Raw genomic sequence first — 16,624 nt, forward strand, 5'->3', positions numbered from 1 at the left:
TTGCTGGAAAAATTCCTGCGTGTGGTCTCAAATTGAAAATCATGAACAGTTGACATGTGAAATGGCTTTAAATCACTCATTTCATATTGTCTGCTCTGGCCCTGTTGTTCCTCATGACTGTTTGTCTGAAAGGAGATTGTCAAAGAGCGTCTCTGCTTTAATAGCTCTTTCTGCATTTTCTGATTCATTAGTTTTCCTAATGTAAATGCTCCCTGCCTGTTCTCAGCAGGGCAATAAAACAAGGCAAGAGTGCCATTTCTGAGGATGTGCTCAGGCCCGCCATGGCTCCATGTGCCTGCCCTGCCCTGCGTGCGTGCAGGTCAGGAGTGAGAAGGGATGAAACCAAGGATGATCTCAGGGGAAGGAGGGAGGCAAAAACAAACTGAGCTTTGGTATATGGCCAAATATGACTTGCTGTGTGTCAATCAGGATTCAGGCTGAGCCATTCCGTTTTGTCATGTCGGAACTCATGTCCCAGATTTGCTGAGTTTTGATCTTCTGAGGTTGTGTGGCCCTGGATGCCCAGAATGTGTGACTAAATTGCCCCCGCAGTGAAGGCACCTACGCACTGAAGGTGCTTAAGTGTATGTTTTAAACCTTTAAAGAAATGTTTAAACATTTGGATGTGGGGTTCTGAGTTGGTTTGTGAATACAAGGCTCAGGGCTGTCGGTGAGTTTGGAAGTACACGCTCATGAAGGTGTCCTGGTGGTGGGGTTGGGGAGCTGTTTATTCCTGGTTTATGTCTTACCAAGCAAGGAATTCACAGTCCCCAGGTTCAGTCTCACCTTGATGATGGTGATACACCTCTGCTTTTGACACTGCTGCTGACTGCAGCGCTGTAGGGGGAATACATGGGAGAATATGCTGAACGATAGAAATCTATACCAGGAACGAGGTTACTGAGAAACTGAGCTGACCGAACCCCCAAGGCTTTCATGAAGGCGCCTGCTCTGCACTGGTGGGCACATGCTTGAGATGCCCGTCTCTGCCCTTGCGATTCTACATGTGATTTTGCCATGCAGTGAGCTATATTTTCCAGTGACATAAGCCAAGTGGGGAGTTAAAGGATGCTGTCCAGTTCTCATCCCTTACTCCCCACTGTTCCTTTTTCAAGAAAGTAGATCATACTAGTTTCTCACCGAAGGCTCTTCTCCCACTAATGTTATCTCTTGGCTGCTCTGATACATGATGTAGGTACTGGAATTCCCTGAGAAATCTTGTGGTCTCCTTGCTGAACTCCATGAAATCCATCATCAGCTTGCTCTTCCTGCTGTTCCTGTTCATTGTGGTGTTTGCTTTGCTGGGGATGCAGCTCTTTGGAGGACAGTAAGTTTAATCATTGTCCTGTCAGTGGTTATTTGAAAGCAGTCACCTGGAATACACAAGGTTGGGAGGGACTGGAGGGCTCAACAGATTTGCATCAAGGATACAGAACATTTTGGCTCTAGGCTGCAGTTAAATGATCTCTGCTTTATATGAGACAAGTTCCTGTTTTGGTATCTTTCCTGGGAGAAGGACAACAACAAGGTAAAAACTGCTGCTTCAGGACTGCAGGCCAGTGAAAGATGTAAGGATACAGGTATATCTGTTTCTGGGGCTGTATCCGGGCTGGATATGAATAGACAACTTCACTCTTTAAGGCTGTCAACTTGGCATCTTGGTATAATGTTTTTTAAAATTTTAAAATAAAAACAAAGCATGCTTAGCATTAGGAAAGCTCTTGCTGGAATATTGTGTATGTCTAAGAGCTGAATTCTTTCTAGTTACTATAATTCATAGTTTCTTCAAAGCTCCTATATCATTCCATGATTCCTGTGTACACCAGATCTCTGAAATACGATCTGAAGAGGCAGCACTTTTTCAACTGTGAGGGGAAAGGTAAATCCTTTCCCTGTTAGCCACAGCTACAGGATTTTTTTTCACTTGGAGTATTTTTCTGCTGGAAAATATAGTTTTGTTGAACCTGAATTTTTTCACTAAGAAATGTCAGTTGTGATGAATTTTGCTACAAGAAATTTAACAACAAGCCATTTAAATGTTCAAATGGCATAACTTTTTAAAAATATCAACAACTTTTATTAAAAAAAATGAAATGACCTACTAAGAGGGCAATTTTGATTTTGAGTTTTACACTTGTGGAAAGAAACTTCTGGGAATTGCTAGTCCCACAAAAACATTTGAGATTTTGTTTATTCATTTGAATTATGAATGAAAATGAATCTCGAAACATCAAAATTAAGTTTCTCATGATAGTTCTATTAACCATTTTCTCCTAGATGTCATGTCCTCCGCTGCAGTTGCCAGGGCTGTTATCATCGAGTAGGACAAATGTTGCTCTCTGACTCGTGCTGCAGGGCATTATGAGAATGTAACAAAATTGTTTGTCCCTTACTGCTGCTGTTTGTGTTTCTTGCACCTCTCTAGATTCAACTTTCAAGATGAAACACCAACCACAAACTTTGATACCTTCCCTGCTGCCATCCTGACAGTATTCCAGGTAAAAACATCCCTTGTTCTAGGTGAATATTAGTAAAGAGATTCTTGGGAATCTCTTCCTGCTTATGGCAATTGAGAGGTCCCCAAAAGTCTGTGGGATTTAGGAAAGGAGAAGATTATCTGCACTGATTGATGAATGTATCATTAAAAATCAATGTTATGGAATTACAATTAGAAAAGAAAGATCTTTTTCTAGGGAAGAAATCTTGATAAAACAGATGGCTCAGTGCATAGCTTAAAGACCATGCCTACCTATGAACATTTTCCCCTACCCCTCCCCAGGACTGCATGATGCAATGGCAGTACTTGCATGTGCCCTGCTGCTTAAATCTTCCTGGCATGAAGCACAGACAATCAGTGTGTGGATGACCTGTTTCACTTTCTCCTCTGGTTGCTATAATTTAATGAGGAAAGTGGCCTGAGCTGGCTCCAGGCAGTAAGGAGATAATGGAGCATTTTTTGCACCATAATGACTAAAGATAAGATAATGCTAGATAAGAATTAAAAACAGTGGGGGAGCACAGAAAGAGGCATCAGCCTTGGGCAAGTTCATGCAATGGTAGGGAAGAGAGCAGTTCTGGGAGATGTAAAACTCAGATTTAAGAGCCTAATTTTGCAGCTGTTCTCTACATGCCTTTTTTAAACATTAGCTCAGGTGTTTCACTAGAGAACTAGGGATGCTGCACCCTGCTCAATGGGAAACAGCAAGTAAACCTTACAGGTCTGTGGAAGACCTGCTTCCATCTACAAGAGCTGTCCTACACAAACTGTTGTTGTGGGCTCAAGCTGAGACTTTACCCCCGGTGCAAACTTCCCTGGATTTCAGCTAGGCTCGAATTATGTATTTCAGTGTCGTGTTCTGAAAAAGGAAAAAAAAAGGGTTGATGACAACTTTTGGATTAAAACAGAAAAAGTATCTTAAAGAAAATGTGTCCTGTGACTTTTGAGTAAGCAGCTTCATATGGGTCTTGTTTCTCTCCATATGTGAAACAGATTCTATACTACCTACCTCACAGGATATTGCAAATCATGGTAGATTAATATTTGCATAATATTTTGGTACTCATCAAAGAAAATGCTTACAGAAATGTAAAAGTATTGCTATAGAACTGGAACTGAACCAAAGTCAGGTTCCGGATATGAACATCTGGAAATTTGGATGCTATTTTGGTTTGGGACTATAGCCACCTCTTGAGAATACTTCGCTGAAATATTTCCTTTCTTTTGGTGAGATAAATACTCCTGTAATATAGTGGCTGTGGGATGAAAGAGAAAGCAGTTGTTTTTACGATATTCATGTAGAACATCAAAGCTATGAATTAAAACCAAAAAACTCATCAGCACATAATTAACTCGGTGCAACCTCACTGAGGCATTGCAATAACCTCCGCTCCCAGTCTGTCCCCCCTTACTGGAGTTACAGGTGCAGTGTCCAGGCCTCTTCAAGCCAAGACAAGGGGAAAACTTGAACAGGAAGGCACTTAAAGTGCTTGCAGGAGGCTCTGGGACATTGCAGGTATGCTGTGACATCCAGACCCCGTCTGCAAGCCCAAAGGGGCCTGGGGCTTGCTGTGCTGCAGTGCTAGGCAGGAGCTGGCTAGCCGAGGGGAGGGCTCGAGACACTTGAGACGCAGCTGAACTGCAGGCAGCAAGGCTGTTAGAACCCACATGTCTGGGTCAGGAGCCTTTTTGCAGAAGTCTGGCTTAGCCTTTTCTTTCTCAGCGGACCTGGCTGGGTCGCAGGCCTCTGTCATGAGTCTCCCAGAACAGATTTTGTCTGCTTGGCAACTGGATGACTTTAGAATTGGGTGCAGCTGAGCCCCAGTGCCCCTGAAGTCCCCTTGAAGACCATTGCACGTTTTTCCATGGCTCCTGCCTCCTGAGAAAGTCTTTGTGAGCTGAATGACAAGCTGTGTATATAAAAATACAGACATGCAAACTAAACATATATATATATCCGTGCATCTATATGCATGAAAAATAAATTGCTACATCTCCCTATACCAGTAATCATTTAGCTAGAAGTGTTCACAACATCCATACACCGAGACTCTATAAACCAGAAAGACCTCTATTAACCATACATGCTCTGCTCCTTGGAGGCTGCTACTTAAATAATTAAATGGTGCCAGCTGCTAAGGAGTATACCAGTGATTACTGCTTGAGGGGATGAGGAGTCTTAGAGGCAGGATGTGACCAGACATCAGTTCTGCTGAAGGACACCTTGATGAAGTTTGGGAAGCATTGCCTGGGTTCGGTTTAATGACCGTGTGTCCTGGCTGCCCTAGCTGTGCTCTTTTCTGGCATACCTGTGAGATATGGCAGATGCTGAGTTTAAGCAATTCTGCATTTAGTCAGGCCCCAGTTCAGGAAAGCATCTGCCTTTCAGGACAGCGCTTTGAAGTTGTGCTTTACCGATTCCTGGCAGCTGAGTGTCTTCCATCATTAATGTGCTCATTAGGCCATTAAGATTACATAGCAGATTTTAAAAGTTGTTTTTATTCCATCATCTGATAGCTCCTCAGCCAAGCCTACATATTAAATCCTGAGCTGCACTGGACAAAATGTTCAGTTTGTGAGCCAAAAAGCAGTTTTGGGCGGAGGGAAAAACAAAATCTTTGGGCTTCACCTTACTCCAAAGCTCTCATCCCCTTCCCCCTCTGCAGTGCTGTCCTTTCCTCTCCTCTTGCGGGCCAGAAAGACCTTTATTAACCACACAAGCTCTGGTCCATGGGGCCTGCTACCTAGGTATTGAAGTAATTCCTCCAGCTGATCGGGCAAATGGTGGGAAGAACACTGGGTTAGGTGTCCATCCTCTCCCCAGGGCCCCAGAGAATATCCTCAGCTCTTCATGGACAGTTCACTGAGTTTAGACCATTTACTTACCTGAAAAGGATCCATAAAACAATCTTTATTTTTTTCTTTAAGATTTTGTTCCACATTCAAACTAGTCTATCTGGATTTTTGAAACCAATCCCCATCCCACTGGATTTGTTTATGTGCAGCTTGTAATCAGTGATATATGTGACTGCTGGTCTTGTGCAGGGCATAGAAGTGCTCCTATCAGTTTCTCTTTCTATGAGTATTTAAATAGAAATCACTTTATGGCTATTCCCAGAAAGCAGGAACAGTTGTGAATTCATAGAAATGATTTGTATGCAGGTTTGTGAGCAGTCTTGTGTGAGTTAGTGCAGAGCTGAAAGTCTGATGGCCTGGTCCATAGCCTCAGTCATTCTGGTGTAAATCCAAAGCAAGTCCAATTGTGTGGGTTGCTCCAGGCTTGCACTGAATTATTTGAGACCAGATTCAGTATTTAGGAAACAAGTCTGTATATGCACTACATGCGCTTGTGTATATACTTGCTCTCATGCTATTGCTATCATCAGTATCATCCTTGCAGCAAGAAGTTTTCTGTCTATCAGCAGCTGATGAGTAGTCTGGAATTTGCAATTTGGTTATGTTAGTAGTCTTTGTCTGTGGAAGGACTTTCTGCCAAGCTCTGATATCCACCTGCGTATTGTCTTTTACTCTGTGGGGAAGGGAAGGAGAGTAGGGCTTGTACAGGGGCTTGGTAAAGCCTTTTTATCCCTGGAGATGAAAGGAGTTCAAGTTAGTAGAGAATCCTGCTCAGGGCACTAAGCATAGAAGTCACTTTTCTTTTGTCTATAGGAAATGCCATGCATAGAGCTGTCGAAACTTGGTTATCTCTACAGGACCTAAAAATGGAGAGGGAGAAATTTTGCTGGGAATGCAGATGAAACATTGCTTTTGCTGCTTCTGCATGTGAATCTACAATCAGGAAAATAACCAAGAGCAGGCAGGAACTGATGCAACTCTCCTCCCTTGTCAGTGGTCCTGAAGTCCCTCATTCCTCCTGGCATGCCATATTTACCGCATGTCAGAGGAGTCCTGGCACAGCATATGTGTTTATGGATGTTGCACAACCCCCATCTGTGCTGCAGTGGTGATTGTGAGGCTGGGCACCTCCTCCAGTCTGGTTCTCTCAGCTTCCTCAGAGGTGTTAGCTGAACTCACCATTACCCATTTTTCCAACTGTTCTGCCCGAAAGTCATTGCATATGTCAGAGCTGAATGACACCAGACTGTGTGGGTGTGTTGAGAGTGTGTGGCCTGGAGCATGTCCGTGCTCTGTGTAAGGGAGGTGCAAAAACCAGGGAAGCTGTAGCCAGTGTAGGGTGAGACCATCCAAGCCTAGGGGCTCTGATGTTCAGCACCACAGTCTGATACACCAACTTGCTCATCCATTTTCCCCGCATAGGTCAGTCCTGGATTGTATGTAACTGCCTAGGTCCTCCAGGCCTTTTCTAATTCTTTTTTCCTTTGTGTCACCATTTCTTCTTCTCTCCCAAATGTCACTGTGCAGATCCTGACAGGGGAAGACTGGAATGCGGTGATGTATCACGGGATCGAATCACAAGGTGGTGTCCGCTCAGGAATGTTTTCCTCCATTTACTTCATCGTCCTGACGTTGTTTGGCAACTGTATCCTTGCACGCTGGTTTGCATTAGTGGCACAATGTGCCCTGCGCTCTTCTGCAGCACTTAGAGGTGACCAGCCTAGAGGGTGGAACAGGCACTGGAGAGGGACACCCAAATTATTCATTCTATTGCAGGGTCGGGCATGTGGACATGGACATGTTCAACCGCACTTTAGCCAAGTTAAAAAGTTCCCACTTGTTACCTGTCTAATCCAGGTACATGCTCCCTAACTCTGAACTGCTAGAAATATCTAGTTTATCTTAAATGCTTCCCTCTCATTATGCTTTTTAAAACCAGCTCATTGCTATGGCTTCACTCCTTATAGAACCGGAGCCAGCAGGGTTAAAGCAGGCATAGGCAAATTGCCCACATCAGCAACATGTTTCTGATTGCAGTGTGAACATGGTCTTCATTCATTTTAATGTTTATATTTTAGATTAAGAACATTCAGTTGTGAGTTAATTTGCACTGTGGGAAAAATGATTTACATCAAGTCAGAATGGGACCTCTGTGCCTTGAATATGTTCACAAATAGTTCGCACTGGGCACAGGGAACAGAGAGTTGAAATTGGTTCAGGGTATAGATCAGGCCTCTGTTTGATCCCTCCCTTTGTCTACATGACAGTTTAACCAGCTACTGATAATCCAAACACCTTAAATTGTCTCGTCTCTATATAGGTGCTTAAAACTTGACTCCAGATCTTTGGTTTTGGGCTCTGGGAGTACTGGGTGATGTTCCAAGACCAAACGTGAGATCTGTGAAGTTTTTTTTCTGCTTTATCATGAAAATCTGTTGAGGTCAAACAGGAAACTGGGAGCTTGCCTCCCCCAGAAGTCCCTGGGCACCTGCTGGGGACCCAGCAGCAGACTCTGTGATATGTCTTTGTCCCCAGACGTCTCTGAGAAGGCAAGAAAGTAAGTCAAGTGGAGCAAGGATTTGAAAGGGAGGGTGTATTTTATATATGTTTATATAAAAACAAGCAAAGAGAATCTCAGAGCTAATGGCTGGGTGCAATTAGGAGGGCCAGCAGAGCATAGAAGTAGTGATGGCTCTATCCCTGCTCCATGGTGGTGACTGCTGATGCGATGACATTGTATTGCATTGCCTATGTTAACTAGGTAGAAAATTATTAGGTTGAGACACTTGCTTGCTGCGGAGATAAGCTGTCTGGTGTGAAACAGAGCATCCTTACAAATGGAAACTTGAAAACTCTTGCATGTATGAGGCAACTTAGCTGATGTGTTTGTTCTGTAAAATAGGGATAATACTGCTGCATATTGCAGCTCTGCTTGCGAGCTCTCCATAGGGTTTCCCAGCAGTGTGAACCTTACTGCCACTTACAGTTCCTCGTCTTCTTCTTTTCCTAGGAGTCTTAATTGGGCTAGCAACATTGGCTAGGTAGCTCCTATGAAAGGGGAAGGGTAAGTGGGGGACACTACTCGTACTGAAGAGCTGCACATAGAGTTGTTCATTCCTTCAGCTGCGGGTTGAGATGAGAAGACATGGGACATAAGCATGCAGTGACTGTGAAGCAAGGCATTCATTCTTTGTTTTGCATGAAATCTCCCCATGAAGCATGAGGAACTGTGACAAGGAACAGCAGAGCAGACAGCATGCGAGTTGTACTTGCCACAGAAGTGCGTCTCTGTGGAATTTGCCCCATTAATGTGGACTGTCAGAGCAATAGTAAGTGTTGACACATGGACTGGTTTGGCAGCTAGTCTCAGACATCCACCTCGTGGCAGGCAACATGCCCCCTTCCAGAAACACGAAGCTTTTTAAAACTAGGTCAGTGGAGAGCTGGATGGGAGGGAGAGCTCTAAATCCTCAGGGCTTGGCATTTGAACATGAGATTAAGCTATAAGCAGGCCTGACAGCAGGGCTGACAGAGAGAGAGAGACTTTTAACCTTAGAGTGACTAAGATCCAACGTTTTTAAAGGACAGGATATAAAATCCATTCTTGTCCAGTTTATTAAAAGAGGGAGCTTCTCCCTAGTCCATTAGGTTTCATTAGAAGAGGAAGAGCAGGGGGATGTTCAAGAGGAGGGAATAAAGACCCGTTTCACCTGTTGCTGGTGCAATGAATTTGGTATTTGCTTCTGCTTGCCATGGCAGAAGCGACGTGATGAGCCAAAATTGTACACGCATTCCCCCCGAATGTCATCCTGGCATTCTGCCTGAGCAGCATCCTGCTGCTGAAGAGAGGAAGGAGGTGGCTTCCCTGGCAGTGTCGTAGTGGACACTCAGTGTAGCCTCCTCCAGAGTCAGTGAGAGGGCTGTTTTGGGGGAAGAGGCTGCTATAGGGCAGGTGAGGAGAGTTTCAGTGTGGTGTGCTCTTGCAGCTGGGGGTGTAATACCCTTGCAAAGCCACGCAAACCCAGGCTGCTGTAAGTTAGAGCAGCCTCTAGGATTGGCCTTGATTGTGCTTTGGACCAGCCTTCCTCTTCTGTACTTTGTCATTCCTGTCATCATCTTTGCATGCAGCATGAGTACACATCCATCCCCTTGCTAGGGAAGTAAGACTTGCCCCCCATACCTGTTTTTTTATAGTAATTTACTTTCACTCTTCTTGAAATGCATCTGAAACATCAGTGGGCCCTTCCTGCCTCCCTGCCATCACTGGCTGTACACAAACACTGTAACGAGAAGCCTTGAAATTTTCTATAGCAATAGTTTTTCTAATTTGATGTCATTTATCTGTGAAATATTTCATCAAGGCAGAGGGCAGCCCAGACGGTAAAGGATTAGTATAAAATAATGGTTGCTGTATGAAGCACTTTGCCATGATTGACTAGTTGGATGGGCTGAGCAAACCCCGCCAGTGTCATTTTGCCTGTAAAGAGGACCTTATGCTGCAGAGCAAAACCATGTGTCAATCTAAGTTCCACCTTAGCTGGTAGATGGGTTCACGGGAAGGTTGTACCGGGGGGAGTGCATTTTTAAAGACATTTTCGTGAACTAGCTCTTTCAGTATTTATTTGCAGTGGTTTTCTTTATTTCCCCTTTGAGTGGTTGGCAGCCCATGCGATCGTGGACTCCAGAGTCCTTCACTTTTAGAGGCTCAGTAGCAGCTTGCACAGGACAGTCCCTGCTGCCTGCGCTCCCGATGCTGGTGGCACACCTTCAGTGTAGCCAGACTGAGCCTCTGGGCTTGGGGAGAAAGAAAAGAAAGGACGAGAAACCATTTTATAACAGAGCAAATTGATCTGAGAAAACTTCTTCACTAGCTTCTTGTTATAAACCTGAAGCTAATCTGTGGAGATTTACATCCTTGTAAGAGACTCGGAGATTTGGGCCAGGTTTCCTTTGTAGAAACTGAACCAGTCCGTCTGAGAGCCCCAGCACAATTTCAGAGAATTTGGGAGTGCACTTCTGCATCGCGCATGGCCATGTTTGCCTTTTAAGCTTCCGGAGGCTGCAGGCAGGAGGAGAGGATAAGGTTGGAGAGTGCCTGCGGAAGACCAGGGCTGAGTCTTTTTGCTTTTTGTTTACTGTGGGAATAGCAGCAACAAACCCACTAATGCCTGTGCTGATACTTCAAACAGTATTTCAGTAAGGTCATTGCTACCACTGCATTTTACTCGCTACAGTTTTGATGCTTGAGGGCGTTGATGCTGAAGGTAAGCTGAACTGTGTATCTCACCAGTGGCTTGCGTTAACTTTAACTGTCAAAAATATAACATCTGAATGTCTGAAAATAAATTTTCGTTTGCCAGAAAAAACATAGTTCTGCATTTTTGCAGAAAGTAAAACAGTCATTAGTAGCGCTGCTGCCGCAGTATCACAGTAACGTCAGGAAAAGGCAAGTGTACGGAGGGTAAGATATCTGTGTGAGCCTGAGGTTTACCTTCCCAGGGAGAATCCTGTAGCCTGGATATAGGATACCCTATAGAGAGCAGTCCTGCACTGGCTGGATCGTCAATTAGCTATCATGTGAACTGTCTTTTCTGCTCCAGCTTGGGATTTAAACATTATAGTCGGTCTACCTTTCACAAAGATCACTCCCCCACCTTGCAGAACCCTCAAAAAAGCTTTAAAAATGTGGGTTTTTTACACAATGGATTTTTTTCAGGTGTCGTGTGGAATTGCCACGGGCCCTACCTACACAGACTTTCAGTGCGGCTCAGTTTCTTACATGGGCCTTCTCATTTTTATTTTGTCACATCACTAACATTGAAATTGGTTTCCTAAGCCCCATCTGGAAGGCTGAGCAGCAGCCAAGCAAAAGGCATTTCAGTTCCTCTGTTGGGAGTAGTTTTATTTTCTTTTTTTTTAACATAAGCATTTGGTGAATTCACTTTTAAGAAGTTAGAAGGACTGGACCAAATCTTTTTGTTAGAGAAGCAGCATTAGTGATTTGGGGTCAGCGTGCAAAACTTGCTCTTTTTAAGCATGAGGGATTCCTTTCCTCTCCCAGAGCTGCTTGGGGCTTTTTAATTGCTCCTCTTCATAAAAAAAGGTATGTGGGTGGGTGCTGTCTTCTCCTGCTTCTTATTGCAACTGAGTTGCTTCTTTGAATCAGTTTACATTTTTGAGGGACTTTGCAAGGAAAAGATCCAGAAGCTTTGTTTTTATAAGAAGGAAGTCTCTTATGTTACATTTCCCATTCCACAGAGTCTGTGTGGAGCCAGATCTCTGTGACTTAAATGGTTTGATGAAAGTAGTATGATTAGAGTGACAGCAGGATTTGGCCCATTTTCTAGGAAATTACACCATGTCTGTATTCATTGTTATCCTGTAAATTGATATATCTGTTGGGGGGGGGGGGGGTTGAAAAAGAGACAGCCAACCCCCTCCCAAAGTTCTCCCCCCCGCCCCTCTCTGCAAAACCCTTGCAGAAGAGCCTGAAATGAAATGCAGCAAATGCTTAGAAAGTGCCAGCCTTCCCAGATGAAGCCTTGGCTGCCTTTTGCCTTTAGCTGCTGCGTGGGAGAGCCGTACTAACCACAGGCTGCAAGGCTCAGCTAGCCAGCACGGTCCGTGAATCTGTCTAGGTTACGAAGCCTGGACCAGAGGCTGGAGTTTGGATGATATTTAGGGAATCCCTGAGCTCTGGGAAAGGGGCAGAGGGACTTTTCTTTGGGCAGAAAAACCCAGTTCTACCAGACTGAGTCTGCTTGGAGATGGATCAAAACAGCCTGGCCTGTTAAAAATATATATATTTCCAGTGGTTGATTATGTCACATGAGACATTTTCAGCATGGGTGTGTAGGAGGCAGTGGTAGGAAGATAGTTTTATTAGTGAGACATTTATTCCCTGAGCGGGAGGCTTGGAAGCATTTCTAACATACTAGAAGCACCCCAGAGGAAGAAACCCAAACAGCCGTCGTTGCCCGGGACTACAGCAGCGCCTGCAGACTGCGGCGGCTTGGCCTCCGTGCCTACTGCTCTGACCCGGGAAGTGAGAGCCCGCTGTTCCAACTAGCGGTTAGAAGGAAATGGAGGAATTAATATCTTTGTAAATGAAAAGTTGACGGAGCTCTTACTTCAGTCAGTCATTCAGGAGACAGCTATGTGGGTGGAAAATTGTTGTTTCAGCATCATTTTCTTTCCTTTTTGCTTGTTATTTGCTGGCCCAACAGGAATGATGTGTTCCCCCCTATGCTTCTTGCTGTCCTGCCTGAGCAGAGGAAGGAGCAATCGATGGGGTTTACATTTCAAACCTCTTTCAGACCCAAAGCAATCATCTGCACACAATAAAATCCTCCCTCCCATGTTACTCAGGGAAGAAACGTGATGACCTGGCCTCTGCCTGCAGAAATGCCGGGAGCCCTCTGGGTCCAAGCCCCTGTGGGGCTTGGCAGCCAGGATGCTGACAGATCCTAAACTCCCTTTTTCTGTAGCTCCCTGGTTGGCTACAGCTCCACTTTCCACTGTCATGAGCAAAGGCTCCAGTTTTGATAGTTATTTGGGCTCTGGAGACATTCATTTCAATGGGAATTAGAGACATGGATGTCTGGTTCTAAAATTCTTGATCAAATTATGTTTGAAAGCTCTTGAGAGGAAAAGCAAAGAGGCCTTGAACTGATAATTTTGGCAAATCTTGGTCCCTGCCTTTCCTGGTAAGAGTCTCAAGAAGCAGAGGTGGTGGTGGGTGATGGCTCCCGAGACAGTGCTCTGCCTGGAAATTGTTGGAGCACAGGGTTTTCTGGACATGCTCCTGTCCATCAGAGACGACTGGTGTGACTAGCCCAGTGTCGATGAATCAGCCTGGCACCACTCCTGGATCCTCTTATTTAATAAAAACCTCATATGCTTCCTCTGAGCAGTTTTCTGAGAAATGGAAAGCAGTCGGAGGGGTACCTAGGCCAAGGTGTCTCAAAATCTTATCGTGGGTCTAACAATGTCCTGCTAGCTCACTCCTCACTCGAGTGGATTGCCTTGCTCTCTCCAGCATATTGCCACTGCGGTATTGTTTTGTACCTCATTTCCAACTCGGACCAAAACAGGGGACATCTCTAGTTATTTTTTTTTGGATTAGTTATCTGCCTATAACTCCTGCAGTCATTTCACTTGGCTTATCAAGAGCTGTGTCTGGTCCCAAACTCGTTTTGCTTTGCTCTAGTGAAGATAATACATTGCTATAAAGGCCAGAGAGTGAATACATGCAAGATCACCTTCGTTATCGTGTATGTTAATATTTAGCATATCTTTCCACAGCAGGGGTGGAGCGAGTGAATCTTCCTCACCAGGTAATGTACAAGAGCTAAATGCATTTTCTTGGACAGTAGTTTAGATGTGGTTTTATCTTGCACACTCTCCCTTTGTATGCAGAGTTATCTGATTTCCCATTTTCTTTGGGCTGTTTTGCAGACACATAGGTGGAATAACAACTATAAGATATATGAAGGGACACAGAATAGCTGAAATCATTAAGGGCCAAGAATGAAAATAATAAATGAACTAATTGTAGGTAAATCTTATGTCTTAATAATATAACAGAGTTATGCAGACAGATCCAGGCTAGCGTGGGCATTGGCGGTCATATAGCTGGTCTAGCATGCAATTTGGCCCAGCCTAACAGCCTGTTTCCCAGCAAAGCTCATTAGCTCAAGTGGAGATCCCTGCTAACAGGCCCTTCTGTAGTCGTGCTCTGCGTGATACTGCAGGATTCAGGAGAGAGGATGTCAGTAGTGATCTAATTGTCGTATTGACTTCAATGTGATAAGTCTTGAGAGTTTCCTCCCACTGTTGTTTAACACAGCAGTGACATACACTTAACTTGTTCGTGATAACAAGTGCCTTTATACAGCTGTATATTTATATTATGCAAATGTTGTCTTTAAAATGACCAATTTCCAGGAGCTGCTGGTTGCCCTCTAAGTAGGAGGGGAAAGCAGAAGGCAAAAATCCTTTGTGTGTGTGTGTGTATGGCATGGGTGTGGATTTTCTGGAGTGATGGTGCAGGGGCTTTTGCATGTCTTAACGCCAGCATGGGATCCCATATTAATTGCACCTATAGTGCTAAAAAGCCTATCTGTTCAGCATGTGACTATATCCCCACTGGGGCATGTGTGTTGGCGAAGAGGCAAACATCCAATACCTGTTATGCTGTAGAGTTAGGTCCTGGCAGAATCAAGTGAATTATAAATGAAGAAGACAATACAGTGGTGCAAGGGACCAGTCCATAATACACTGAAGACTGTAAATGGATAAAGGAGGGTCCTGGCAGCCTAGGAGGAATTATTTAGTGTGTTTTCTGTATGAAGATTTTTCCTTATATGCACCTCGAAAGATACACTCCTGAATGTCTTCTTGGCTATTGCTGTTGACAACCTTGCAAATGCACAAGAGCTGACCAAGGTATGTATAAGATTTCTGTTTTTTCAGACTTCACCAAGTGCTGTAGCATATAGTCTCCCTTCTCCCAGAGTGACTGAGATTTCTTACATCCCCCATCCCCTCCCCAAAGGCACACAAGCTTAGACTACAGCTGCTGGATCTGCAGCATACCTTACCCCCTCCCCCCGACACCCCGTTTTCCTAAAGAGTCTGTTCATGCAGTATCAGTTTACCAGTTTGCATTGCTGAGTCCTTTGCTGAGGACTTGGAATTTTACTCTCATCCACTTTAGCTTCATTATAGAGGCTTGTTTCCGTGAACCATCTCATATTCTTTAGCTTCCTTTTATCGTGGAGTGGGTAGGGGGCATTTTTCATGTTGCTACTGTGCGGAAGTGCTCTGGCATTCCTAGCATTTACTGTATTCAAGAGCAGAGGCGAAACATCTAAAGGATTTTGGCTGATTCAGTAATATATTTGAGGCTTAGGAGAAGGGAAATGCAGGTGTCGTATTGCTGCTTTTGCTGTTTCGTGCTGATGTTTTGTACCTTGCTGAGTTTTGGGATGAATCAAAGAATTAAAATTCTCCAATCAACCCTGTGGAAAACAACTTGAAGAGGCTATTGTGAAATTTCAGTCAAGATGTTAAAACCTTCCTGCCTCTCACCAGGTGCAAGAGAAATCTGAGACACCAGCCAAAGCACGGGCGGAAAGCCAGGTTCTGACAAGAGCTGGCAATGGCACTGATATAGCTCAGATTTATACTGGAGCATTCTTTATGGAGAAAAAATGTATAACCTAAATACTGTGCAGGAAGAATCCCAAATGCTGAAGTTCTTATTCATATTATTACATGCTTTTGATTTCCTGTTGCAGAATATGTCATGTTTATGAGGCAGCATCAGATTTTGTTTGCACATTTCTAGCTTGTTCTCACCGAGCAGATAAAAAATATTCACACCTGATTGTTATGCTTGTCCAATTGCTATAACTCATGGTGACCTGTTAGTTTAAAAAGGAGCACTGTATCCATCTTAGCATTCATATTTCACAAACTTCAGCTTGTCTACTCCTTATAGAGCAAGAGGGTCACTAATCATGTACTTATTCAGCGGTTGGTAGGGATGCTTTCTCTTCCTAGAGCTGCAGTAAAGCACAGTAGTTCATAGAGACACGACGCAGCAGCTGGGGCAGTTCAGAGCTACTCAGAAATTCCTCGTTTCCTCTCGCACACTGGCTGCTGATGCTTGAAGGCCACACCAGCTAACTTCGAGGGGTGGTACAAATGTCCCCATGTCTGCGAGGTCACCCATTCTGCATCCCTCCATCGTAATTCAGCTCAGTGTTGTGCTTAAGGGCTGTCTCTAACTCTACTGGGCAAGTTTTTTCCTTAGAGCAGCTCAGCTCTTCCTGTGCTTTCTAGAGGCTGCAGAAATCTCCAGCTAGAGGTACACATCTTCTTAGCCCTCCTTAGCAGGAGATTCATGTGCGACCCTTCCATGTGCTGAGAAATCAGGCCCAGTACAGTTCCTGGAGAATGAAGCTCATCCCGCTTCTTAATCCTTTTAATGCTTCCTTCTGAATATTTCAGCAGCTGACTGGGATAATTAGAAACCTGACTGTTGTTGTTTATAAAGTATAACTAAATATTGATGGATTCAGCAGCATTGCCAAATCATAAAGCTTCTTGTGAAACACTTTTTTGCTTTCATTTTCTTTATGATCCCCCCCAAATCACTGGGGCTTTCAAAAGAAGAGGAAAAAGATAAAAGTAATTCAGTTATATAGCATACCTGATGAATTGAGGGATTTATTGCTAAGTAAATATGATCATGCAAAATCAAAA

At 44.1% G+C, this 16,624-nt stretch overlaps 1 protein-coding gene across 5 annotated transcripts in view; it reads left to right on the forward strand.

The window, feature by feature from the left end:
- The window catches only part of CACNA1B (calcium voltage-gated channel subunit alpha1 B), a 320,424-nt gene that overhangs the window by 192,686 nt on the left and 111,114 nt on the right, over window positions 1-16,624 (forward strand). For all 5 annotated transcript variants that reach the window (XM_064523641.1, XM_064523637.1, XM_064523638.1 and 2 more), the window contains 4 exons: window positions 1,196-1,327; window positions 2,426-2,498; window positions 6,881-6,998; window positions 14,733-14,800. In XM_064523641.1, coding sequence (XP_064379711.1) covers window positions 1,196-1,327; window positions 2,426-2,498; window positions 6,881-6,998; window positions 14,733-14,800 — 391 coding nt within the window. The remainder of the gene's footprint in view (window positions 1-1,195; window positions 1,328-2,425; window positions 2,499-6,880; window positions 6,999-14,732; window positions 14,801-16,624) is intronic.

Source organism: Dromaius novaehollandiae, chromosome 20 (assembly GCF_036370855.1).
Source record: "Dromaius novaehollandiae isolate bDroNov1 chromosome 20, bDroNov1.hap1, whole genome shotgun sequence".
In the NCBI taxonomy this organism is placed as follows: Eukaryota; Metazoa; Chordata; class Aves; order Casuariiformes; family Dromaiidae; genus Dromaius; species Dromaius novaehollandiae.